Genomic DNA, 26,515 nt, shown 5'->3' with positions numbered 1-26,515 from the left:
CAAGAAAGTAAAAGCTTGTCTTATTCATTGTACAGGACCCGGTATATATAACCTCAGTAATACAAGATAACAAATAAGATAATGACACGTATACAGTAAATGTAATCTAATTTAATTATTTATCTGAGTTATCTAATAGTCACATAAATCGTCGTGTTCTTCGTGTTGTTTGTTGTGTGATTTTTAATTTATTATTTTCAACCATGCAAGTGGCGCTTACATGCATCAAGCAAGAAACATTTTAGCAAGGCATAGAGAATTTCAAGTATATCAGCCCGACATAATTGTAAGCATCCGATCATGATTGGTGGTCACCGAGTTTGGCTTCGTCTAATAATACTAAACGAGATTTTAATACCATAGATGACGAAGCCAAACCCCATAGATGACGAAGCCAAACCCTAGATTATAAATTAATCTAATAATACTTCGTATAAATAAGTAATCTAATTAAGTTTATTTAAATAATTAATAGTCTACTTATCATTATATTAGTTTAATCAATATTTATAATTTATTAGTTACTAATTATTAGTTGTATAATTATCAATAAATTAGTTTAATATAATTAGAAGTTAAGACTATAATTAGATCATTAATAATATAATTAGATAATTAGATATTAATTGTATAATTATCATTAAATTAGATAATTAGCAATATAATTAGAAGTAGCTTAATTAAAACTAATTATCAAATTAATTATTAATGCTTTAATTATCAATTCATTTATTATATTACAAATCATCTAATTATCAAACAGTCGTACAAATTAAATCCAAAACACATTAATTTTAATTTCTAAATGAACCAACCCCTTTAAATCGTGAATTAAGTTGCCAAATAGTTTCTAAGGATTTATCAAAATTTAACATTTATTATATCAAACAGATTTCAGGATTTAATACCTTCAAAATTTACTAAATCTCGGGATTTACGGGATTTACTAAATCCACTAAAGTTAAATCCAATCCAATACCAAACAGCCCTTTAGGATGTTTAAGAAATTTGTTTAAAGATCAATCAATACCTTGCAGTAACCAAGAAAATAGAATTGCAAAAGTTCTTACTAATCTTTCCAGAGATTCTGAGGGAGATTCCTTGATCAGCATTTATAAGACGCAAATACCTAAATTCCATTATCACTTTCACTAAACAGTTCCACTTCAGGCTGTCCGTTGAGTTTGAAAGCCCAATAAATATGATATCCTACCAGTAATCATTGCAAGAACAGCGTCCATATCTGAAATGGTGGAATCTATTACGATCCCTGACAATCACTTCCCTGTTATAAACACTAGATAAAACCTTCGTGAAATCATGGCAGTCTACACATATCCGAAGGTTCTTTGCAATTCTAAGAGTTCTACCTGGAGCAGTTGCAAGAATCCCAAAAGCAAGAGCTATCTTTTCACTGTGATAGGAGAGTGCACCCTTCTTCTCCTCCCTATCCAAATCATGCAGCTCTGACGCCATGTTGGCAACATAACCAGCAATTTTAATCTGCGTTCCAATCTCTTCAAGCATTGCATAGATTTCTTCCTTCCTTGGATGAGAGCCATCATCCGCAACAAACTCATGAATTTCTCCATTGAGTTCCATCGTAGTGCAACCAGGATTTGTTTGAATTTCTCTCTCTTTCATCAACTTCCTTACATCGGCCACCTTATTCCAATGGCCTGCAGAAGCATAGATATTGAGTAATAAGACATAGTCCCCAGCTTGCTGAGCTTTCAATTCAATCAGGTGCTCAATAACACGTTCACCGAGCCCAACATATTTATGGATTCTGCAAGCCCCAAGCAAAGTCCTCCAAATTGTAGCATCTGGCAGAACTATCATTTCATTTACTATAAAATTGTAGGCACGATCAAGCAAGCCAGCACGGCCTAAAAGATCGACCATACATCCGTAATGACAAACATTAGGAGTAAGTCCATACTCAAATCTCATAAAGTCAAATAGACTAATCCCTTCATCAACTAACCCACTGTGACTGCAAGCTGAGAGAATCCCAGTAAATGTTTGTTCATCAGGAGCCACACCCTCCCTCTGCATCTCTTCGAAAGCATTGATAGCTTCCCTTCCATAGCCATTCATTGCCAGCCCTGAAATTATTGAACTCCAAGTAACAACATTCTTCTCAGATGTATCACAGAACACTCTATAAGCCTTCTCCATAGACCCGTTCCTTGAGTACATTACAATTAGAGAATTCCTAATCTTGAGAAGGTTTCCATATCCATGTTCCTCAACATATTTATGCACGCGCTCACCAAATTTAAGCGAGCCCAAGTGGGCACATGCCTGAAGCAGGAGCAAGCAAGTAATCTCGTCGGGCTCCAACCCATATTCTGGGCTCTGCATTGCGTCAAAGAGAAGCAATGCATCCTTCGTTCGGTTACTGCAAGTAAAGCTAGAAATTAGCACATTCCACGTTACAGTGTCTCTAGTTGGCAATTCATCAAACACCTTACGGACACTGTCCAGGTCCCTGCACAGAGAGTAAAGGGTCATCAAGGACGTCAGAAGAACGGAATCAGATTGGTGGCCATCCTGGACAACTCTTCCGTGAACCTGCTGTCCACTAAATAAAGAGGAGAGTTTGACACATGATTTGAGAACAAAGGAGGAAGAGAATGAGTTACCACGAACACCAAGGCTCCGCATGTGCTTGTAGAAGGTTAGTGTGTTGGAAGGCGAGATAGTTTGCATGTAGGCTTTCAGAATGGTGTTGCAGGCAATGATATCGAGGATAAGGTAGGTGCGGAGGAGTTGGGCGTGGATTTGGATGAGATGAGACTTATTAGATGAATGGGCGCTGATGAGGGAAATAATGTTTCTTGCCGGGGCTTGGTAAGCTAGGTGAACAAGGGAGGAAGCCATGGACAAAGGAAGGAGCTCAAGGCTTAAGGCGGGTTTGTTTTTCATGGAAGAAGGGAAAAAGCGGTTCCCGACCGTTGGGACGTTCAAATATCATGCTGCCCGATTGCCCGATTGCCCGATTGCCTGGTGGTTTGGTTTAGGACTTGGCTGTTCACACTCGGTATTAAACAAGCAAACAATAAATAAATGAGCCCTCATTTATTTCGGATATTTATATAAATATTTTCTTGATTTAATTTATTTTTAAATATTTAGGTTAGGAAGATTCCTAGTGATAGAATGAGAGTCTGACGTTCTAAAATTAAACTTGATACATCCTAAAAAAAAAAATCTTGACGGGGCAAGAATCTCTAGAAAAAATCAAGTTAAAAACTTCCAAAATTAAAATTGGGATCATCCGAACTCGGATTTCAACGAACTTACAGTCGAACTGAACGTTTTAAAAATACGAACCTAAAAACACCAAATTTGACTCAATCCGAGCCCAAATGGGTCCAAATCAAGGGTTCAAACAACAATTTGGATTAACAAATTGTTTCCAAACATGACATGCTTATAGTAGAATCGAGTGTCTAGATGAGATGAATCAACGAGGTCAAGATCATGGAATTCCAACATCATTAAGACCTTCAAATGTCTAGCGAACGGTCCACGATCAAAGGATTCAATATCGTCCATCTATCCAAATCACTCCCCATTTACCCTTGATCTTTTTCCTTATTTACAGGCCATGTCACTCTAGAAAATCTATAAATAGACCCATCATTCCTCTTGAAAAGTGACCCCTAAGACTAAGGAGAAAAGAGAGAGATCAGATATCACACTTGCCTCCTTGCCTCCTCGACCACTGTCAGACCAAAATCTAAACCAGACCACCACATGACACCCTGAGTTCCACCAAACCACCACCTGACACCCTGAGTTCCGTAGGACCACTACCTGATGCCCTGAGTTCCATCGGACCACCACCTGACGCTTTGAGCTCCACCGGACCACCACCTAACGCCCCCTGAGTTCCGCAGAACCTCAACCTGACGCTCTGAGCTCCACCGAACCACCACCTGACGCTCTGAGTTCTGCTAGACCACTACATAATGCCTTAAGCTCCACCTGACCACCATCTGATGCCCGGAGTTCCGCAGGACCACTACTTCACGCCTTGAGCTCCACATAACCACCACATAACGCCCGGAGTTCCACCAGATCACCACCCGACAACTGGAGTTCCGCCAAACCATCTCCTAATGCCCGGAGTTCTACCGGATCATCACCTGACGCCCAGAACTCTGCCAAAGCACTACCTGACGCCCGATGTTCTGCCAGACCACCACCCGATGCACGGAGTTCTGCCAGACCACTACCCGACACCAGAGTTCTATCAGACCACTGCCGACACAAGAATTCTGTCAGATCACCGCCCGACGCTGAAGTTCTGCCAAACTACCATTGGACTAGCATCTAACACCTGAATTTTCAACTAACTCCGGACTTCTGACAGACCACCAAGTGACGCCGGATTTTCATCCCCGTTTGTCACTATATTTCAACCATACGGTTGGCATTTTTAATCTGATCGCCCTTAAGGATGAGTCAGCCCACTATAATCTACTTGAATTCTAGTGAAATCATTTTTAACTAAGCCAGGCCTCGTGGTTTTTTCCCTTTCCAGGGTTTTCCACGTACAAAATCTTGTGTTCTTTGTGTGTGAGCTGGATATCCGTACAATGTTAAGACGTAGGATTATAACTTTATCACCATTTATATTCTAGCACGCAACAAGACTAATATCTAATACACATACCCATAAAAAAGGGTTGCACAATGTAACAAAATTTTTACATAAAAACATGGAAAAGAAAACAATTATGAAGCATGACTCATGTAAAATTATTAGGCTAGTATTTTTCATCATTATAAATGATATCATTTCTAATAATTGGAAATTTATTTATACAATATAATATATATAAACTCAATGGTGATGACACGTCTCATTACTGGTTGTGACTATATATAAACTCAAGAGTGTGGTGTGATCTTGATATTAATGGTGGGTGTCAATTTTGTTGGTGATGGCGGGCATGGTGATGATGTTAACCATAAGCGTTAGCTTTGCTAGTGATGTAAGTTGTTGTTGTTAGTGTTGATGACATGTGTTGGCTTTATTGGCCATGGGGGGAATCAACATTGGTGTCAATGGTGAGCAATAGCTTTCTTTACGATACCAAGCGCCAACTATGTCAATATGGATGTGTATTGACCTTATTAGTGATCATGGGCATCAACATTTTAATCAAAAAAGAGCAACACCCAGCCTTCGTAGTGATAATGGGTATCAACCTTAATGGTGATGGAGGACATCAAACTTAGTAATGATGTTAACCTTGTTGGTGATGTTGAACGATTATGGATGTCAATGTTATTAGTGAAGAAGAGAATCGGTGTTAGTGTCGATGATAGCCATCACTTTTTTTGACTTTAATGCGTGATGGCTTTATTAATAATAGCGAGCGGCAACAATAATTGTTGGTCTTGGTGACAACAAGCTTTGGGTACTACTAGACATAGCTCTAGATTCTCTTCTTAAGAATTAATTGTAGGGTCTCTTCCAAGCCTCTTCAAAATGATGGCCTCTAGTTAGATTTTATAGATGTTATAGTCATCCACCAGAAATTAGAATACTACATCGAAATATCTATTTTAAGCAAGTTTAGGCCTCTTGTTGATCCACTTATTGACACCCTCAAAACTTGCCTACATATATGCTCTTTTTGCTGAGAAATCAGATCTAAAAGCTTTGAGTTAATGTTTCTATCATCTATTATAAACTATTACAAGTAATATTTCAAAAAGACTAAAATTGCCACTCCAAAAATTTTGTTTCTAAACCAATCATAGCTAAAAATCAATTCAAAGAAAATCGACCATAAACAACAGAAATCAGAACTAAACAAGCTAGCAGACACAAAACTGAATCAAACTGAACCACTTTGTTTGATTTTGGTTTATTTTTAGTTCTCAAGCTATAAATCACAAATCAATAGATTGAATTCATTTGAAATCGGTTTTTTAGTTTACATTGGATTATTTTCAAACTGAACCAACCCACAGTGGTGAACAGGACACTGTTCTTCAGCATTCTATGAGTCTTTCCGGGTGAGAACCAACAAGCAAACCACAAATCAGAGCCAGTAAAGACTGAGATTTCAACAAATGCAAGATATTCTCAGTCCTCGTCAAGCCAATAATATTATTCTCATATCTATATCTCTAGTTTGCATACAACTAACAAGTTTCAGTATAAATATGAAAATCCACTCAGATATATAATCTGACTGATTTTCATAAACTTCTTATGATTTGCTTCATGGAAACATAAGTTCCAATCACTGCAATAAGAACTCCCACCACCAAAATAGCCAAAATCATCACTAATTCTACATTCCAACGTCTCGAGCTCTTGAATATCTTAAGGTAGCACAAAGATGGCAGCACCATTGTAGCACTGCTACAGAGAAAAGAACCAGTAAGAGCTACGATATATCCAAAAAATGGCAGAGTTAATGCTATAATTACAGTGCTAATCAGGAGGAGAGTCCGGATCAGAATGCCAATGAATCTGTTCTTTGTGACCTGGAGCCACTCTTCAAGGGCGTTCACAATTGGAGTAATTATCAGCGCATACTTTGCTAATGGGTTGATCAAAGTAGTGTAGATTGCAAGTTTGGAGCTCATTTTTTCCACTGGAAGATTTAAAGTCACCTGGGGGTTTGTAGCTTCACCAAACATTAGGTACCCAATGACTGCCATTACTCCATAGATAATGGTGCAGATAACAAAACTGACAAATAAAAACTGCAATAAGAAAGATTGAGAAGTTAATCAAGCAAAATGAATTATTTATATGAGATTAATGAACTTCAGTATGGTTTTTCTCTTCTCAGATTTTAAAAACAAGGTTGATACATATATTTTACTTACACGAGAGAATTTTGTTTTATCTGCCATTGATGAATATATGGTAGGAAAGACTGAATGTCCACTGTAACAGAAAGCAAATAAGCTCAATGTTGTAGGGATTCCACTCCAATTGATAGCAACTCCTCTTTCATGAAACCCAACACCATCAACTGCTCCAACCCACATAACAGAGAGAACCAAAATAAGAGAAGCCAAGACTCCGCCAACCGACACATAGGCAAGAACTCCCAAATTTCTCAGCCATGTTGTGGGCAATATCACAAGTGCTGAGAAAATAACAAAGCCTGATTTTCCTCCTAGTTTTAGACCTGCAATGTGAAATTTTGCCTGTGGAAATAGTTTCCCCAAGTTGTCTCCTTCCAGTATAAGGAATTCAATCGCGACGAAATAGAGCTCAAGGTACATGAAGAAAGCTATCAACATTCTTCCTTTCAACCCAAATGCTAGCTCTCCAACGTCTGGGTAAGTTCTGACAAGAGAATTTGAATCCATACATCTTTGAAGGAGTAGTCCAGTGTAGAAACAGATAGCAGCCAAGACAAAAAGAAGCATTAAGCTTAACCATCCTCCCTCTGCTAGAGCATATGGAATTGACAGGATTCCAAATCCTGAGAAGAAGACATTTTTGTTTTGGTATTAGGTTTTAAACTGAAAGTTTGAATCAGGTCATTTTTTTATGAGGTAGCCTATAGATGGTATCATTGACTAGAAGTGAAAAAACATTTCTTTTATTACCATGAAAACTACTATTTTTAACAAATATAGCTTTTCCCATCTTCTGAAAAAAAAAAAAGGATTCTTTCAGCTACAGAACTTCGATATTACGCTGAAGTTGTTTAGGATAAGGCACAAATAAACAGCTTTCCATTCAAAACTCGCCATATCTCTCTCAAGTTTCCATGGAACAATTCCATAGATCTTTTGAATTGTAATTGCATGCACCTTATGCCTTAGAGCATCTCCAATCGAATGCAAAACATGCGTATGGCGTCGTTCAGATGTTCCGTTATTTGCTTGCGGGTGAACAATACGACGCGTTGCACTGTTCACCAACGCGATTTTTCTGTCTCAACTGGATTTGCCGAAGAAACTCGCCAAGAGGAGAAAGACGGTTACCCTTCGCAAAAGCCCGCAAAATGGAGTTCGATTGGAGATGAATCACATTATTTTTGAATTTCAATGTATTTTAGAGTGAAAAATGGAATTTTTATAGCATGCAAATTATAAGCTTTTGGTACTGATCAGAGTATATTCATTCAAATACATGCAAGAAGAACTTACAAATATATATATATGATGATTTATACACATAAGAGAAGAGGCTAAAACCTGAGAGAGCATTTACTCCATTGAAGCAAGTTCTAAAGAAGCTACTACCAGCTTTGGAGGGCATATGGGGATCCATTATTACTTGATTTAGCCGTTGGATTGTGCAAGGTTACGGTTCAGAGCTTGAGAAGCGGTTGCTTATATAATGCGCAATAGGAAGGCGCCATGATATAATGGAAGTGATTTACAGGCAGGGACTGTTAGTGAGGGTGAGTAGATTGCCATTTATGTCAAAAAATAAATATAAGAATAAAAATAATTGAAATGTAAAGTTTCCATTGTGCGGACAAATTTTAAAAATAAATCTGTAAAAATAAAAAATAAAACATTTGAACAACAAATTGAGACTGGCTTTTGAATCTTATATATATAAAGTTTGTAAGAATATGAATAATTATATTTATTAAAATAATAGATATATAATTATGTTAATATGAAATTAAATTTCTGATAATATATTTAAATTAAGTTAACTCTTAATTGAGGTCTTGTATTAACTTAAGTTAGATATAAATTTAATTAAAATAATTTATGAATAATTAAATTTGTTAGATTAAAATATAGATTATTTGATTAATTTATGCATAATTAACTAAAGTTAATTTAAAAATATAATTAAAATTTAATATTACTTACTATATTTGATAACATTAACTTAGTGTAATCTAATTAATTTCCTATAATTATTGTGAGACAGTTCAGTAAAGGTCATTTTTTCTGGGAGTAAAATTAAGTTATTAAACAAATTAAATATCTTAATTTTGAGATTATGAGATGTGCATTTGAATTAATGTTGAATATAAATTTTCTTTGCGGAATAACATAAGGGCCATCGACAAAGAGCATGTTGAAGTTTTAAGCTTTTCATTATTTTAAGAATTGAATTACATAGATTATTCATGAGACAAATACAAGTACAAAAGTACAACCCTATGTCGTGGCCTGCGTGGTATGACATCTGTGCCTGATGTGTAATGATGTAGAGGTCTGATAGGCCGACATATTATTACGTGCGGAGTCCGGACATAGAGTTACGTGCTGAATCTAATAAAAATGTGACACATGTTTTGTACACAATTTATACAAATTTTGTACACTCTATGTACAATGTGTACACAGTGTGTATTTTATGTATATAAGTTTGTACACATTATGTACATAATTTTATAATTTGTGCAGTGTGTACAGTTGTATATTCTTGTACAAAACATATGTGCCCGCTTTTATTGGAGTCGCGACGTATTCAAACTCCTCACGCAATAATTTCTTATCTTGTAGCGCACACACTCCTCGAACTCTACCATTAATATTTTCTGATAACAATTATAAAAAAAATATTAGATTACACTAAACTTAATGGTTAAACCAATGTAGAATGTTGACATTCATTTTATTAGAACTTTTAATTAATTTTAATTAATTATGCATATAATTTTAAATTAAATAATAATCTATACATTAGTCTAAAAAATAATTATTCATAAATTATTTTAAATTTATATCTAAACTTAAGTTAATCCAGGTTTAAATTAAGCGTTAACTTAATTTACTATATCATCAAATTTAATTTATTTTCAATTAACTAATTATTATATTATATATATATATATATAAGCCAATCACAGCTGTTGTCAGCGACTTAGTTTTTTTTCTATTATTGTTATTTTTATTTTCTTATGAATCACTTGGGTAAAAGTTTATATATAAATTATTAATATAAAAAAGCCAGTTGCTGCCGTCGGCAAGGGCTGCTTTTTTTTTATATATATACCTATTCGCGCTGTCTGTCTAACTTTGCTAGCTTTATTTATTTATTTATTTTTCAGATTTATTTTAACAATAAAGTTTATTAATGTAATTATTTAAAAAAATTGTCCTCATTGTTGTTTATTATGATGTGAATCTTCATGTGGGAAGGGGTGTGCGCTACTAGGATAAAATTGAATCAAATTGGCCTTATTTTAATTGGTTTGATTTAGTTGTTAAAACATGAGTTTGACTATTGATTGTAATTTTATTTTATTTTTTACTTTTGATTATCATCATTTTTTTTTATTTTAGAAGATTCGATCTAAATAAAAATTAAAATAAATTAATTTATTCAATTATTAAATCAATAAAATTATGTAAATAATAAATGACATAAGGATCAACTTGGACTTTTTATTTCAAGTTTAATAAAAATTATTTTGTTCTCTTCTTTAAATATATTATGTAAGCTAATGATAACTAAGTTTATGATTAAAATTATTTATATTTTGATTTATTCAAAACTGAATCAAATTGAACAAATTAAAATTCAATTTGAATTAGGTTTCACTTGAGATAACTTTTTTACTGCTTTCTAAAGCAATTTTTTTGTACAATTTCATAATCAAAATCAATTGAATTAGCTAATTTGTATATAAAATCATCCGAACAATCAAAAGGATGCTTGTGGGGCCCATGAAGTGTTGATATTTTTTTCGATCGAGTGCCCAAAAATAAATTTGATATGAGACAAATTTGAACTCAAAATTTTAAATTGAAAATTAAAATATTAATCATTTAAATTAGGTAACACCTATAGTTTTGAGATTGTCACCCTAAGGTTAAGGAACAATTATTACGTCCTCTGACCGGACGTAGATCTACGTCCGGTCAGAGGCTTGTTACTCAATTTTTGCTCGGTATTTTATCAGTATTGATAGGTATTGTTTGATAACATGGAGGAATACCGCTCTGGAAGACCAATACCGAGTTATACCGAGCAATACCGAGTTTTTCTCGGTATTTTTTGGTATAACTCGGTATTGCTCGGTATAACTCGTTATTTTGTCTTCCCCTAATGATATTTCTCTTTATTATTGATATTGCTCGGTATTTCTCATTTTGTGCATGCAATCTTAGTGCCAATCGGACGTAGCTCTACGTACGTTCACCGGACCAAATAAAAGTTCAAGGTTAAGGGCCTCCACTATCCTTTTCTTGGTGGAATGACAGTGATTTTTATCCATTCTTGTACTACATACTGTACAAATCTCTAATGCATGCTAAATGGCCACTTCATTTTTTTTTGGGATTAAGTAATAACAAAGCATGCTTTATAGATAACTGAGACTATTAAAATGGAAGGTTTATCATATTTTACATGGTCATTATAACTGATGTTTTTAAGTGATTGATGCGCAATTTTCTTTGGCGTGTTGATTGAAAATTTTGGCTACTCATTAAGAGGTCTTGAATTCGAGTCTTATATATATATATATAATTTGTGTGTGAATTTGTCTTAATTCAGTACAGGAAATCTAACATTTGGTGAAGAACTTTACAACGGATTATTTTTTATCGAAAATGGCGACGGAAATTTTCAATGATTTTTTTTTTGCGTCGAATTTGAGGCGAAATTTCTGCCAGCAAAATTTGTTATAGAAATTGCCCCCGCAAATGCGCCGCAAGCTAAGTTATGATATTAATTTTAAAAAAAAAAATTCTTTATAATGTGTTTTGTCTCTACGGCCGAATAGAGAAGGGAGATGATTTATGAGTGGAGTAGGTTCGAATCTCGAGTGGGTTGGTCATGCAGGAGATGGCGCGGACAGTCCGGTCAGCCATGAGCATCCAATCAGGCGGGAGATATTTTTCAGTGTTTTTTTAGCAGTTTGTGGTTTTTTTTGGCTTACATTATATTGCAAATCCGTTGGAAATATTCGTGTTGGATTTTTTTCAGCCACAAATAATTTTATGATATCACTTTTTACGTCGGATAATATTCGTCGCAAAACTTATTTTGCGACGGATTTGTCCAGCCAAAAATTAACTTACGTGTGGCCTAAACTTCCTTAAAAAAATGATAAAAGTGATAATTTTTTAATTGAAATTACTCTCCTCTTACTGCGTTTTTCTTCTGGTGATTGATAGAGGCTCTTGTCATTAGATTAATTTTCAGCTACCAATTATTTCTCAGTTTAGGGTACATAGGACTGCCACTAATATTTTTGCGATATTTTTTTAATGTTCTGTTACAGAACTAAACCAAATAACCTCATTCAGCTTAGCAATATTCCCCTAAAAAGACTTCTTTTCTCCTTCCAATCCTTTATTACAAAGATAATTAAAATTGTTCAAAATCATTCATATCATGCATCAAGATTATATATGCTCAACATTTTTTAGCTTTGCTCACCATCATAGAAATTAAGCTCCAATATTAGACAGTGCATTGATCAGAGTAGTATTTTATTATTATTATTACTATTATTATTATTATTATTATTTATCAATATAAGCTAGTTTAATTCATTTCATTTGAACAGCTCTTTCTCATCAATGTTTAGGCTAGATTAACAATGAGAAATTATATGTTTGGGTCAATTTGTTTGGAAAATGAGTCTGGTCGGGTTTTGATTTCTGACTCGTTTTTAAAATTAGGTCGAGTTTAGGTGGACCTAAAAGCTCAAAGTTGACTCGGATGACCCAAATCCTGCTTGCATCGCATCACTCCCGTGTCCCGCACCTGCGGCATGCCTTGCCTAAGCTCGACCTTGCGTCTCGCACTAGCTCCTTGTCTCGTCCGAGCACGCGCTACCAACCCCGCACACGCGCCCTGCCTCACTGGTGCTTGACCTCGCACACCCACAGTCCTCGCTCAACCCCGTAGCCCGTGCTCGCTTGCTTGTTCTGCACCTGGGTCAACATGTTAGGTTTGGGTCGGATCAAATAATGATGGTCATTTTCGGTTCGAACCCGAAGCCGACCCAAAAACCCATTTTGACATCCCTATTGCAAACGACCTATGTTAATCGCCTCAAATCACCTTAGAAGACATAGGCGTGTAAGTTGTGTTGTTGGAATGGAGAAATGTAATTTGGATGGTCGTGGCAAGACGAACTGAGGCCCCCTTGAGTAGGCACTTTCCTGTAGTCGAGCTTGATGTGTATGAGTGAGGATATCCACTCTGGAGGAGAGCGAGAGATCATGGTGGTTGTCTTCTTATGTGTCTGTGTGACGAGTTGCTTGTTCTGTGAGGAGCCATGATTGCCTTCTATGAGGGTCGAATTCCTTTGATAAGCTTGGGCGAGTAACACAATTTTGCGGATCTCAATTTTGCAAGATCTTTTTTTTATTCTTTGTGTAAGAAGATTTTTTTTTTCATTATCCTTAATTAGCTTAATGGAAAAATTAATTTGTTAGGTAAAAGTTTTGACCTAATATATATGTATATGACTAGCTAAGATATCAGTATTTGATTTGCAATTTTCTTACATAATATATGTCTACATTAAAAAAAAAAAATAAAAGTCCCCAAATTATTTTTGTGTGGTCAATTTAATATCAAAGTATCACATTGTTCCAATTTAATATCAAGAACATACAAATTTAATCTAAAAAATCTCTAGTACTGTAGGCGCATTATAAAATTAATTTCAATTTACTCCCTCGAATATATAAAATTGATCCCAATTTAATCAAATAAATCATTTTTTATCAATTTTCTATAGTCCATGGTCTAAATTCAACCAATTTGATATTTTGGGACTAAAAGGAAGAGATTAGTTTAAATTAGAAAGAATTAAAAAGAACACTTGGCTAAACTAAAACTTATTAAAAAGTTTAAGAAAACAACCACAGTAGAAAAGCTGATTCCTTCTTTGCTAAGAAAATGTGGAGATAATTAGTCAACCTCTTATTTGCCTCAAATAATTATTGCAAAAAAAAAAAAAAAAGTCAAGATATTTTTATCTAAACTTAATAAGATGATTTTCCTGTTCATTGAATTTGTTTTGATATTAGCATAATCCATAATTAATAAAAAATTATTTTGTGCAAATAAAAAAAACAAATAAATTCAAATCACTGGCTTATTAAAAAAAAAAACAACACTCTTCCAAAGAGTCAAGATGTTGTAAATCTCATTGCTTTAAGGGAATCATTTGTCTACTTGCATATAAAAGATAAATTTTAGAAAGTGATTGATTTTACAATTTACACATTTTGAATGAAAAAATAAAATTAACATTTTTGAGGGGGAGTTTGAGGAAAATTATGATGTTTTAAAACCACATTAATGTTTAAATATATCCAAATAAATGATAGACAACACAAATTTCACCATTATTCAAAATATAATTCATAATTTCATAAAACCCTACTTAAATCAATCCTTGCAACTATTTTTAGGTTTAATAGTGTTTTAATTTCATTGGGGATATTCATAAACACTTTAGAATTTGCCTTAGATGATTTGGTCACATAAAACGCTGACATTCCGATGACCATATTAGAAGAGTAGATGTATTAAATTTAATCTATGCTAAAAAAGATAGAGATTGATCTAAAAAAAACTTCGTTCAAAAGTATTAGAAATGACTTTTTTATTAAATTTAAATGAAAATTTAACTCTTAACGAGACACGATGAAGAAAAATAATTCATGTAGTCAACCCTATGTTGCGGGATAAAAGCCTGATATTGTTCATGTTCGAGATATTCACAAAACCTCACGTAGTGAGATAAATGCTTGATGTTATTATTGTTCTTGTTGTGTTTTGATATTCATAAACATTTAAACTCGTAGTTGCTTGATCGTTTTTGCAGTTGAGGATTTCACTTTCTTTTAAAAGAGTATAACTTTAAAGCCATATGAAAAACATTTTAAATAATTTATAAAATTAAAATAAAATCTCAACTCATATTTTTCATTTCTATCAAAATCTCGATGATCTAATTGCGACATACGTAAATACACGTGTTAAAGATGTTAATTTTATAAAGAGCTAAAAAATGATATTTATTGAATTCCCAATATAAAATTTTGCTAAATATTTCAATAAACAAAAAATAGCTACAGGATTAAACCTGCAAAAAGAAATGGGAAAAAAAAATATTCTGATACCTGTTTGCAGATGGAGAATGCATCTTCCACATGGCTTCCACCACCATACAAATCAATTTGTATGGAGTGTGCAAAAGATTCCACTAAGGTTTAACAGGTTGCTGTAACCCAATTGGCCAAGGTAGAAAAATTACAAAGAATACCCCTCAAGAATCTTGGATAATGAGCACTGCTTGCTTGTACAGAGTCAGCCAAAATTGAATTTGTGTAGACTGCAACTGAGTAAAAAGCTTGAAATATATCTATTTAGGCAATGAGCAATAAGCATAATATTCTAATCTTGGTGTGAATAGATGGCAACCACATGAAGCTGTTAGTTCAAATTCTGAAAGCACAAGTAGCAGTAGAAAGCTCCATCATTCATTAATGAACTTGTTTTCAAATTTCTGAAGTGTGGAAGAATAATATAACAATGCATGACTAAGGCTTCGTTTCTGACAGTTTTCTTATTATTTTACGAAGCAGTAAGAAAGCCGTCAGAACCAGCATGAAAGACTCATTCTGAAGGTAATGTTCATAGCAATCATTAGAGGAATAGAGATAAAACAATTATATAAATGAGCTAGCTCGTGAACTGATTTGAATATCTTGAATAAGAATAATATTTTCTCTTTTATACTAAATGAGTTGACTCTTAAACTGACTCGAACTCATAGAATAAAGCTCGATTTCAAATTTGAACTAAAATAATTAATCAAGTTCAAACTCAAGCCCATTTGCACCCCTACACACAGGGCACTGAAGTGTTTTATGGGCACCAACAACTTTCAACCTTCATACATTAAAATCATCAATGCCTAATTTAACTTTAAAAAAAAAAGTCTGAAACAATGCAAATTTTAATGGCTGTAAATTTAGTATATAAGTGTACACACATGACTTCTTCCTGGCATTAGACCTTTTGCTTCAGCCGATATTCCAAGATCAGAACACTATGGCTGCAATATCATGATGAAGAATATTTAGTAATATCACTGGCCGTATCATTCCCCTCCTCATGGTTCTCATTTCATTATAAATTCCATATCATCTAACCCATAAATACTAAAGCAAGAACACCTCTAAGCTCTATATCAACCAGTCAAGCTTGGATTAGTTACAATTCCATAATCTCCTAAACCCTATGATGCACAGACATGGACACGGCGACACGGATACGACACGACACGGACACGGGACACTTCAGTTATTGAAAATATAGGACACGGACACGGGTTGGACATGGTATTATAATTTTTATATTTAAAAAACAGTGTATAAAAATTAAATAAATATAATTTTAAAAATAATTTGAAAATAATAAGTCATTTAACTAGAATTTGTGCTTAAAATGATTAGTATTAGGATGCTGATAGTCAGGCGTCGATGTTGATTATCATTCCGAAAGAAGAGATGAAAATACCTTCACTGCCAAAAAGAAATGAAAATGAGAATATTCGATGATTGGGTATTAAGTGCGGACATTTATTTGGTGTTGTGGATACAAAATAAGAAATTTAGTTTAAATCCTTTCAAATACAAGAAATTATATTTAAAGAATTCATAAAATATTTAAGATACGCGTGTCAGACACGCGTGTCCAATTTGTATTTAATATTTTTTAATCGGACACGTTTTCGGTGTGTCTGACAAGTGTCGGAGGAGTGTCGGACGAGTATCGTGTCGGATACGGTGTCGGACACTGCACGCCTCTTTGAGGAGAAGTGTCGGTGCATCATAGCCTAAACTTTACAAGCACAGGAAAGTGAACAAAGCTCCCATATGAAATCTTCGATCTAATGCAGGGTCTATCATATAATGATCACAGCACAAATAGCTAATTTTTACTAATTATGCTCATAAGATGGAAGCATATACGTGAAAAGGTTAGAGTAGCTCCAGTGGAAGATAAGATTAGATAGAGTCGCCTTAGATGGTTTGGTCACATTAAACGGAGGCCTTCCGATGACCCGGTTAGGAAAGTTGAAGAATTAGATTTGACTTATATTAAAAAAGGAAGTGGTAGACCTAAAAAGACTTAGTTAGAAAATATTATGAATGATCTTTCTTTGTTAGATTTAAATGAGAACTTGACTTTTAACATGACACAATGGCGAAAAAGGATTCATGTAGCCGACCCCACATAGTAGGACAAAGGCTTGATATTGTTGTTGTTGTAATCTCATAAGATGGATCACAACGGATGTGAAATAGCAGAAGTTCAGATTATTCTTATATTTCCCCTGAAATAGTGAATGGTTAATGTGGTCATCAGTCCTAATCATGAAGCAATATGTGCTGCATTATGATATAACTGCAGAGGCACTTTTCCCCCTATTTTAAAACCTAATAGTGTATAAATCACCTATAAAGCAAATGAGCTGCTGAAGATTTCTATCCCAATCAAAGTTGGAATAAAAAAAATGGTCCTACCATACTTTTCATTTCACAAAACTTGCAATCTGACTCAGATGGGGTTAGAATATGTTAGGAGTGTGGAGAACTCAGGCTCAAATTTAATCCAATATTTTAATGATTAGGGGCCACTATCAGTATATTAAAATCTCAGCTCTAGTTTCAATTCTAATGTAGGCATAGATGAATCTATTATGAGCATTGAGGGCATGGCCCCTCCAAATTGCCCGAAGTCACTCCCCTGAGTTTCTTGATCGATTGATCAGGTCCATGACTAAGATTTCATTTGGGAAAGCTTTCTTAGTGCTTCATAAAGCAGCTTTTTAGTATAAAAACTAAAATATTTAAACTAGAAAGTTGATTTAAGAAGCATTAAGAAAGTCGTCACAAATAAAGCCTAAATATCTACGGTGCAATTTCTTTTCAAGAAAAAAATAAACTCCACAACTTAGACTTTATAATCAAAAGTTTAACAAAAATTAAGACTAAAAGAACTAGAGTGTAGAGAGCAATCCACAATATTCATGTGCCAAATTTTAAAGACCATAAAATGAGTCACAAATAATTTAAAATCGGTGTTTTGTCAACTATTTGGTAAGATCATTTACTTCTTTTCTCTCATCTTTTATTTTTTTGGCAATAAATTCTAAATTCCAAACCCTAAATCACAACGATTGAATCTTCTTCCAAAGTTTTTTCAAATGAGGGTTCTCACTAACCTCTCCTACTTTTCTTCTCACCCATTTGGAGCTAATTATAAGAAAAGCTAAAAATCACTAATTTTAGTAAACCATATATAGCTCATATTAGATATTTATCTATAATGCTTTGAAGCTTAATTTAAATGTGTAAAAAAAATTTTAAGACGATCGGAACTATGATTATTATGTTAGTTTCCTTATGGTTCCCCCACCCCAAAATGTGGGACTATTTTTTTTTTTTTTACTAAATGTAATTCATAATAAACACACTCCTTCAGGGAAGCAGAAAGTCTAGATGACTCGCTAACTATCATAGGTATAAATGATTTAAAGCTCTTCATAAACAGCCAATGAACCCTAATTTTTGGTGTAACACAAATAGTGACCTTCAGTTATAAAAACTTAAGTGACCCACCTTTGCTCTAAACAAAAATAGCTTGCTTAAGATAGCTATTAGTAGCACTATTAAGATAATAGGACAAAGATTCATATATTATTTTTCATCAATGCGTTGCCAATTAAATAATCAGTTGATGAAGAAACAAGCTTAGATTCATTTACTAATCTATTTCATAGACAAGCTCTTGTACTTTGGCACTGACTCAAAGCATCATGTCACTGTTCTCGTTGAAAGAAAGATTTAATGGCTGATTTTTCTGAAGGGTTTTTTAATAATACATTTTTAGATGGAACTTCCTAAGAGAAGGTCTTCAATTTAGTTTTCCTTCAGTAAGTTGTAGATAATAAAACAATGAACAGATCAGATAGTTGTGATATGGCCCAAATCTCTTTGAGATCGCCTAAGAGAACAAAGAATCAACACAATAAAACAGATCTACCACTGCAGAAATATGATTAAATTAACTACAAAGACATGAAAATAAAATATATTTGACTTGGTTAAAAACTGACCTACATCACAGGACAATAAAGCACAAATTGTTGTATCCCGACCCGGACCGGACTGAACCGGTTCAGAATTTCTCATGAACGCAAGCAAGCCTCCCGCCTCCTTTCACGCACGCAATCAGCCGCAATCTTCGTCTCTCTCGAACTCGAACGACCTAAGCGACTCCCAACCGCGGTTCCCTCTCTCCAATCGCACTACTCATGTGATTCTTCTCGCTCCTTTTGATTCTCCTACTCGTGCTCTCTCTCTCTCTCTCTCTCTCTCTCTCTCTCCATTCAGGGAGGCAAATAAATGCCTAGGACATCATGTTCTCCTCTTCTCCCTTGTTGGAGCCGCCGAAATCCTTTCTTCTCCTCCCTCTTCGCTCAATGCTTGCAACGACAGCTTCGAGTGAGTTTCTCCTTCAATTTTGAATCCAAACTCTTCTCTTTTCTCCTCCTTCCTTCATTCCTCCATTTTATTCTCAAGATATAGAAGTAGATATCCTTTTTTGTAGTACTTTTACTAGATTTAATTTGATGTTGCCTTGATTCATTATTATGATGGATTTTAATTTGTTTTTAGAAAAGACCTCATTATAGGTTTGACGTTTTTTACGGATTTGACCAAACCATAGTTTATTTACATATTTTTAGATTGTATTATTTCATAATTACTTTTGATGTTTATAACATGGCAAAGGTTGATTGGAATATTCTTCATTATGCCTCGATGACAATACTAAATGTTATTTTGGTTTTGCTACTTGAAGGATTGTGGCTTGATGGAGACGAATAACAACTTTCGAGGTTGGAGGTAGTAGCAGTCACTGTAAGTGACTATTATTTATTTTGGGATAAACGTACCCTTCTCTATTAGAGGCTTTATAATCTTGTGGCTTGTGATAGGTTTTAAAATATTATATTGTCGGTTATATTCCCAATATTTATTATTGTGTTTTGTCAAAAAGCATATTTATGACTCATATTGAAATCATCATGGGATAGAAATAGTATTATTATTATTTGTTGATGCACGAGCTTTTAACATTTAAAATGGTTCATGCTATAAAAGGTTAAATTCATATACATTAGTTCTATTTAATGCATCATATGATTCACATGTTGTAAATCATATTTGTTATATAAAACATAATTTATAAAAATATATATATATATATATATTTGTTATATAAATTGTAATTATCATGTTGAATTTCATAATATATGCTGATTATTTGTAACAGTACTTGCACTGTGTGATTATGTGTATATAGATATAACCCTATTGATTTTTGGCTAGCTGGGGTTGACGGGCCCCAAGAGTGAAATTGGGTTGGTGTTTATCTTCCCGATATGGGTATATGATAAACCGAAAATAGATATATCTATGTTTAAATGTATAAAAATAAAAGCAACATGAATTAAAAGTAATAAATGACTAATAGGTCATTTGGAGGTATAATAATATCTAGTGTGGTGCAGTTGTAAACTTTAAAGTGATTTGACATCAATAGCTAATTGGCATATATTCATTCATATTAGAATAGGTTGTAGAAAACATAACATATCTCATCACAATTTTTTATAGATAGTAGTTACTTGCTGAGATTGATTTATCAAACTTGTATGTTGTCTTTTTCAGCAAGTCCTGCAGGCACATTTGATGGACCGCCACCTCAGGTGCAGAGTTACCAGCAGTAGACTGTTTTTGGTATTTATTATTTGGTAGTAGTTTATTATGTTTATGTTTATAATTTATGTGAGTTAGACAGTTTCTTTCTTATTTTTCATTATATTTACATTTCTGTTGGCTTGTATCAGAATTCTTGTAATTTGGATGTTTTGGATATTTGACCTTCTATTAATGAATTGGCTCCTTATTTTACTTTCTATGTTACTTTGATGAATATATATATCATGTTGTATCTCTTGTATATGTATGATTCTCTTTGTGAATACAAAACGGGTCTTCTTATCCCTTCATCGCATTCCATGTTGTTGGGATGTACCGTCTTTCGAATCCGAGGTGTGACACATATAGAGTCTCATAAACCAGTCCAAGATTTTATATAATCTAACCAAAGTTCTTTCATAGATGAACCGGTCATATTCATGTCAATTTCAATCCAATTGATGAACTTAGTCTTCAAGCATCAATTTAAATGTTCCTAAAAATTCATTCCGAAATGAAGCCAAGCAAATGCCATTACAATCTTTAGTCCTTTTGCTCGATCTTGTTAAATCTGAGCATAATCGAACTCACATAGATTGGCATACCCGAGACTAATTGTGCATTGTTGAAATCCAACCGTTCCCTGTGCAAAGGATCCAACGGACACAAAGATCAATCCGTGGGATGCTCTCATGAATCACGCCATAATGAAGGAACGAATTTAGGAAAGATTTTTATGTATTAAATCTGTAGTCTATTATTTCCGCATTAAGATATCTTGTATAGATCTAAAAATAGGGAAGATTGTAATGAATAAAAACAAGCTTTTTTCCTCTCGTACCCCTCAAATTAACATGCATAAGTTGGTAGTGAACATGGCCGAATCTCTAAGATAAAGCTGTCCAGTACGCATCCAGTTTCAAACGGCTTGACTAATAAGACCAACTTAGCACACAAACCTTGACGAACTACTCAGTTCTTCCCACTCTTGTACAATTTTTCTCATACAGACATAAAAATCTGTTCATATCTTGATACAAGGGCAGCTTTAAGATGATCTAGGTAATACAAGGAAATTTCTCAAATTAACAACAATCCGCAAAACTAAAATCAGTAAAATTAAATGATCATGAATTTTCTTACAGTTAACCAATAATTCTGGACCTTCTGCCTGAGGAAGCTTTATGCTAACAGTTCGCAGGTCAACTTCATCCCATTCTTCAACGGCTCCTCCAAAAAAAAAAAAAAAAACCTTCCTGTCCTCAAATATTCATTTGCCAATAGCTAAAATTCACAGCCAGATCCACTACTCCAATCATCTTGAAGGCATGAGCTGGCTCTGACGCTGTAACCTACTTCATGAAGCTCCTTCACAATGTAGTATACTTGAGAGTTTTGAGGATAACTATTTCCTTTTCATGGACCATACCATCCGCTTTAGTAAAAAAATGTATGGGAAGAGAAAATTATGAATCTCTCAATATGCTCAAGAAACTCTAGAGTATCATGTTCTTATCATCTGCCATTTGCAAGCCAACCAATTAAATACCAACGAACACAAAATCACAAGAACAATAACAGCAACCCACGAAAGAAGATTCTAATGATAAGGTTTTTGAATGAACCAGTAAACTCTAAATTGAGGTGTAAAATCCGTTCAAAACTAGATCAATTTCAAAGAAATAGAGCCTTTAAATACAAGATTCCGAATTGCTAGGCTCATCTCCAAAATCTTCACTCCAAAAAACATTAACCATAATTCAAATTCTTGCTTTTTCTCCCCAGTGCATCAACGCCTCTCCCTTCATAGGTTTTTCTCCACTATGGTCTCAGTTCTCCAGATAAGTTCGTTCACCTCCTTATGCTCGATCTCTTTGAATCCCCAAACCAAATATCCCAAAAAAAATATAAAAAAACAATGTCATCGAGTAATTTTCCCTACTTCCTAACCAGTAGAAGCTGTTGCTGCATCCCTTGAGACTCGCTATTAAAGTCAGCATTTATTGAAGTGACATTCCAATTTGGAAGTAAGTCATGCACAGACTTGGTGGGCATTTGTTTTAAACAGTAAGCTCTCCACTGTGGTGCTTGGCAGCAAGAGACTTCTTACTGAATCTTGTAACTTATCAAAAGAATGCCAATGAATACTGACTAGTCATTTACAAAAAAAACATTGCTCTGCGCTTGTCAATTACAACTTACTACAGATATGTGTAGAATTGCAAAGCTTCGCCAAAACAGTGTTACTTATACTGGATCTGGATCCCAACAGAGGCAGAAACCATGTCAATGTAGCCTAAATCTACATCGTTGAAGTAATCTTCATGGTTCAACTGACGGAGAGAAGGTCAGTAATAGATGCTTGGAAGAAGCTGAATTCATAACAGTAGATCATTTTTGGTTTCTGACGGGGCCAAATTATTCTGCTGATAGTAAGATAAGGTGATGCTAGTTTGACAGAGTTCAGTTGGGCATGAAATAGTCGGGGCTTATACATCTAAATATGCCAATATAGAAAGGGTGAAAACAAGTTAGCTGTTTAGCAAATCAATCCATGTGTGAATCTCTGATGAACCTGTTGCAGGTCTCGATTAGTGAGTATATATCCTCTGATAGAGGATGAGAGCAATCTCCAGCAATGAAAACATGAACTTTATTCTGCAATTCAATCCAACTATATCCTGGGTGCTTGAAAACCCCTTTCCTATCCATTGATTCCCTCACTTGTAATGCTTCCTGCCATCTCCCCTCATCTGCATGTATATTGTACCTCAGCACATAAGAAGCACATCCGTTGGGCTCAATTGCGGCTAGGGCCTCTGCTGCTATATCAGCCAAACCAGGTTTGTTATGAATCCTACAAGCACCAAGAAGAGCGCCCCAAACTGCCCGGTCAGGAGGAATCACCATGTCTTTAATCACCTCCAAAGCTTCATCAAGCTTCCCATGCCGCCCGATGAGGTCCACAAGCACAGAATAATGCTCCACATTAGGCAATAACTCAAATTCCTTAACCATTGAATCAAATTCCCTTTTCCCATCTTCCACCAATCCTGCATGCCCGCAGGCATGCAGAACGGATACAAATGTTATTTGCGTTGGTCGAATTTTTGCAATCTTCATTTCCTTGAAGAGATGAAGTGCTTCCATAGCAAATCCATGGTGTGCAAATCCCCCTATCATAGAATTCCATGAGATTACATCCCTTTGCTCCATGTTTTCAAACACACACATTGCTTCAATCACACACCCGCACCTTGAGTACATGGTGATCAAAGAATTGTTAATTGGGGTATCTGGTACAAGTGCTTTAATGATGAGTTGGTGAATTTGAGTACCTTGCCTTAGAGATGCAAGTGCCGCACAGGCACTTAACAATGACGACATAGTATGTTTGTCAAACCTCTCACCAGCAGGCAACATTTCAGAGAAAAGCCCAATCGCCCCTTCAAAATCTCCATTCTGCTCATAGCCAGCAATCATCGTGTTCCAAGTGACAATCTCTTTATGTGGTAAATCGTCAAAAAAGTTTCTTGCTTTCTCCAATTCGCCCTTCTGGGTGAAACCAAAAATCATAGTGTTCCATGATCGAACATCAGGTTCATCCACTTGGCGGAAAAGAAATTCAGCCTCTTCCATTTCGAGAGCCTGTGAATAGCCAGTGATCATGGTGTTCCATGAGACCAAATCTCTCACAGGCATCTCATCAAAAAGTTTTCTTGCAGACAAAAGGTCACCGGCTTTTACATAACACATGATCATAGAATTCCATGAAACAACATTCCTCTGAAAGATTTTGGTCCTCCTACTCGGTGAGTTTTGATTTTGCTCGCAAGGAATCAAGTTGAACACACTCTGGGCTTCCTTTAACCTCCCAACTCTACCATACCCAACAATCAAGGTATTGAAAGCATCAACAGCTCCCTCGATTTCAGATACTTTAGTGCTCCTTAGCAGAATTTTTGTCGCCTCTTCCAAAAAGTTGTTTTGAATTAACCCCGAAACTAGTGCATTCAGTGATGCAGCGTCCTGAACGGGCATAATCTCAAACAACTCTACAGCGCTCTTTATGTCCCCAGCGCGAAGGAAACCTGTAATCACCGTATTCCAAGAAATAACATTTCTCTCATGCATTCCACCAAAAAGCTGCATCGCTTCAACCATCTTCCCATGCCTCGTGTACCCGCTAATTATGGTATTCCAAGAGACGACATCTCTTACAGGCATTTGATCAAACAGGCGACGAGCCTCCATAAGCTCGCTGCGGTCATATGAATTCACGTAGCCAGATATCATGCAGTTCCAGGATATGAGGTCTCTACGAGGCATTTCGTCAAACAGTTTACGGGCACGGGCAACTTCGCCGTGTCGAGCGTACCCAGAGATCATGGAATTCCAGATGAAGACATTGCGGTAGGGGAGGGAGTCGAAGACCTGACGAGCTTCACGGAGGCGACCTCGCCTGATAAGGTCAGAGAGAGCCTTGTTCTGCTGTCTGCATCCAGCGGCGGCCGTGTCGGTGGCGGTGGCAGCAGAGGCGGCGGAGAACGTTCGAATAGAAGATAAACGTACCAGGCTTCTCATGCCGCCGGCGGTAACATGATGAGTCTTCGAAGGGGGAAGGGACGATGGCACCTATGGCCTCGTCCTCGAGGAAAACGAACGCCACGGCCTGCGTCGTCGCCTCCGAGGAAGAGGAATTGCGGCGCGCAGCAACGTCAAGCTGGTGCGCGGGGTGTGTCGTTAAGTATTGCTTCTTCATCAGTCTGTGTTGCCTCTTATGGGCTGATTGTTTACAAAGCTAAAATGATTTCTGAGTTTTAAAGTTAAATTTTGTATTAAATAATTCTGAAAAAAATAAATAGGATAAAAAAAATTTATCAACTCCACATCCTTCTATTTTATTTATATTCTAAATTTTGAAAATATATGTCAAACAATTTATTAGAATTTAATTAAATAGGCATTGATTATGATTGTCATCAAATGACAACTATAAGACATTAGGTGTGTTGCATTTTGGAATATTTGCGGCGGTAGAGGAATAAAAAATTTAACGTCTTAGTCTAATACAAAGATTCAACACACATACATATAAAATTGTAGGGTGCAACATTCATAAACAACATCAAGATTTTTACATGAAAAATTCTAAAAAGGGGAAAAACTATGGGAACTGCCCTAGTTTGAATGAATCTACTAGTATTAATAGTTGATTATAAATAATACATAAACTCGGAGGAGGCTGTTGACTCAATGTAACAATATATATTGTATGTAGCTCGTTACATGATAGTTGTTTTTAAACGAGTGTTAACATGTCTGTTTGGTTAGTAGGACTGTAATCAACAAATGACGGTGGTCGAAGTGGACCGTAGTCGACAGGCAACAGTGGCCAGAGTGGACCATAGTCAAAGGGTGATGGTTTTCAGAGGGACTATAGTTAGCGAGTGACAATTGTTAGTGGGACTAGTTGGCGGGTAACAGTGGTCGGAAGGACCGTAGGCAAACAATAGTGGTCAGAGGAAGGCTCGTTATTAGCTTTCATATGGAGGTTCAACGATCATTGTCAGCCAGATGTTCATCAATGGTGGCTTTGTGGCACAGATTCGTTGGCGGTGAAGCCAGGGTGGAGCACAAGGAATTCAAACTCCATAACTCTTCCCTTTTTCCTCTCCCCCTCCTTGCACTCATGAGAATTTTTAGGGGTTTATTTATAATTATTTTAAAGTGACATAGCTAGTAAATATAGAGAATATCAATAGCAAGTTGGGAGTGCTCCAACAAT

At 35.3% G+C, this 26,515-nt stretch overlaps 2 protein-coding genes across 2 annotated transcripts; both read right to left on the bottom strand.

Annotated features, from left to right (window-relative positions):
- Positions 1–931: 931 nt before the first annotated feature.
- LOC110107867 lies at positions 932–25,555 on the bottom strand. The gene is made up of 7 exons (XM_028696872.1): positions 23,278–25,555; positions 7,603–7,645; positions 6,868–7,475; positions 6,237–6,741; positions 5,996–6,084; positions 4,043–4,326; positions 932–2,977 (listed from the first exon to the last, which is right to left on the bottom strand). The coding sequence occupies exons 1-7, from the start codon at positions 25,309–25,311 to the stop codon at positions 1,210–1,212; spliced, it is 5,331 nt and encodes a 1,776-aa protein (XP_028552705.1). The 5' UTR covers positions 25,312–25,555; the 3' UTR covers positions 932–1,209.
- LOC110107855 (amino acid transporter AVT1I-like) lies at positions 6,043–8,316 on the bottom strand. Its single transcript, XM_020838283.2, has 3 exons — positions 8,197–8,316; positions 6,868–7,475; positions 6,043–6,741 (listed from the first exon to the last, which is right to left on the bottom strand). The coding sequence occupies exons 1-3, from the start codon at positions 8,270–8,272 to the stop codon at positions 6,229–6,231; spliced, it is 1,197 nt and encodes a 398-aa protein (XP_020693942.1). The 5' UTR covers positions 8,273–8,316; the 3' UTR covers positions 6,043–6,228.
- Positions 25,556–26,515: the final 960 nt, after the last annotated feature.

The sequence above is a fragment of the Dendrobium catenatum genome, unplaced genomic scaffold (genome assembly GCF_001605985.2).
Source record: "Dendrobium catenatum unplaced genomic scaffold, ASM160598v2 fragScaff_scaffold_847, whole genome shotgun sequence".
Lineage (NCBI taxonomy): Eukaryota > Viridiplantae > Streptophyta > Magnoliopsida > Asparagales > Orchidaceae > Dendrobium > Dendrobium catenatum.
Note: the sequence above shows the minus strand (reverse complement) of the source record. Positions and strands in the feature narration are given on the sequence as shown.

Excerpts from the sequence above, each read along its gene's own strand:
- LOC110107855 (XM_020838283.2), bottom strand. The coding sequence starts at position 8,272 with ATGGATCCCCATATGCCCTCCAAAGCTGGTAGTAGCTTCTTTAGAACT. Across the intron at positions 7,476-8,196 it reads TGGAGTAAATGCTCTCTCAG|GATTTGGAATCCTGTCAATT; the intron begins GTTTTAGCCTCT and ends TCTTCTTCTCAG. Across the intron at positions 6,742-6,867 it reads ATAAAACAAAATTCTCTCGT|TTTTTATTTGTCAGTTTTGT; the intron begins GTAAGTAAAATA and ends TTCTTATTGCAG.
- LOC110107867 (XM_028696872.1), bottom strand. The coding sequence starts at position 25,311 with ATGAGAAGCCTGGTACGTTTATCTTCTATTCGAACGTTCTCCGCCGCC. Across the intron at positions 4,327-5,995 it reads ACAGTGTCCTGTTCACCACT|TTTGGCAGAACTTCAGCGTC; the intron begins GTGGGTTGGTTC and ends GTCCAATGGTAG. Across the intron at positions 2,978-4,042 it reads GGTTATGTGGAGCTCAAGGC|ATATTTGAACGTCCCAACGG; the intron begins GTGAAGTAGTGG and ends TCGGGCAGCATG.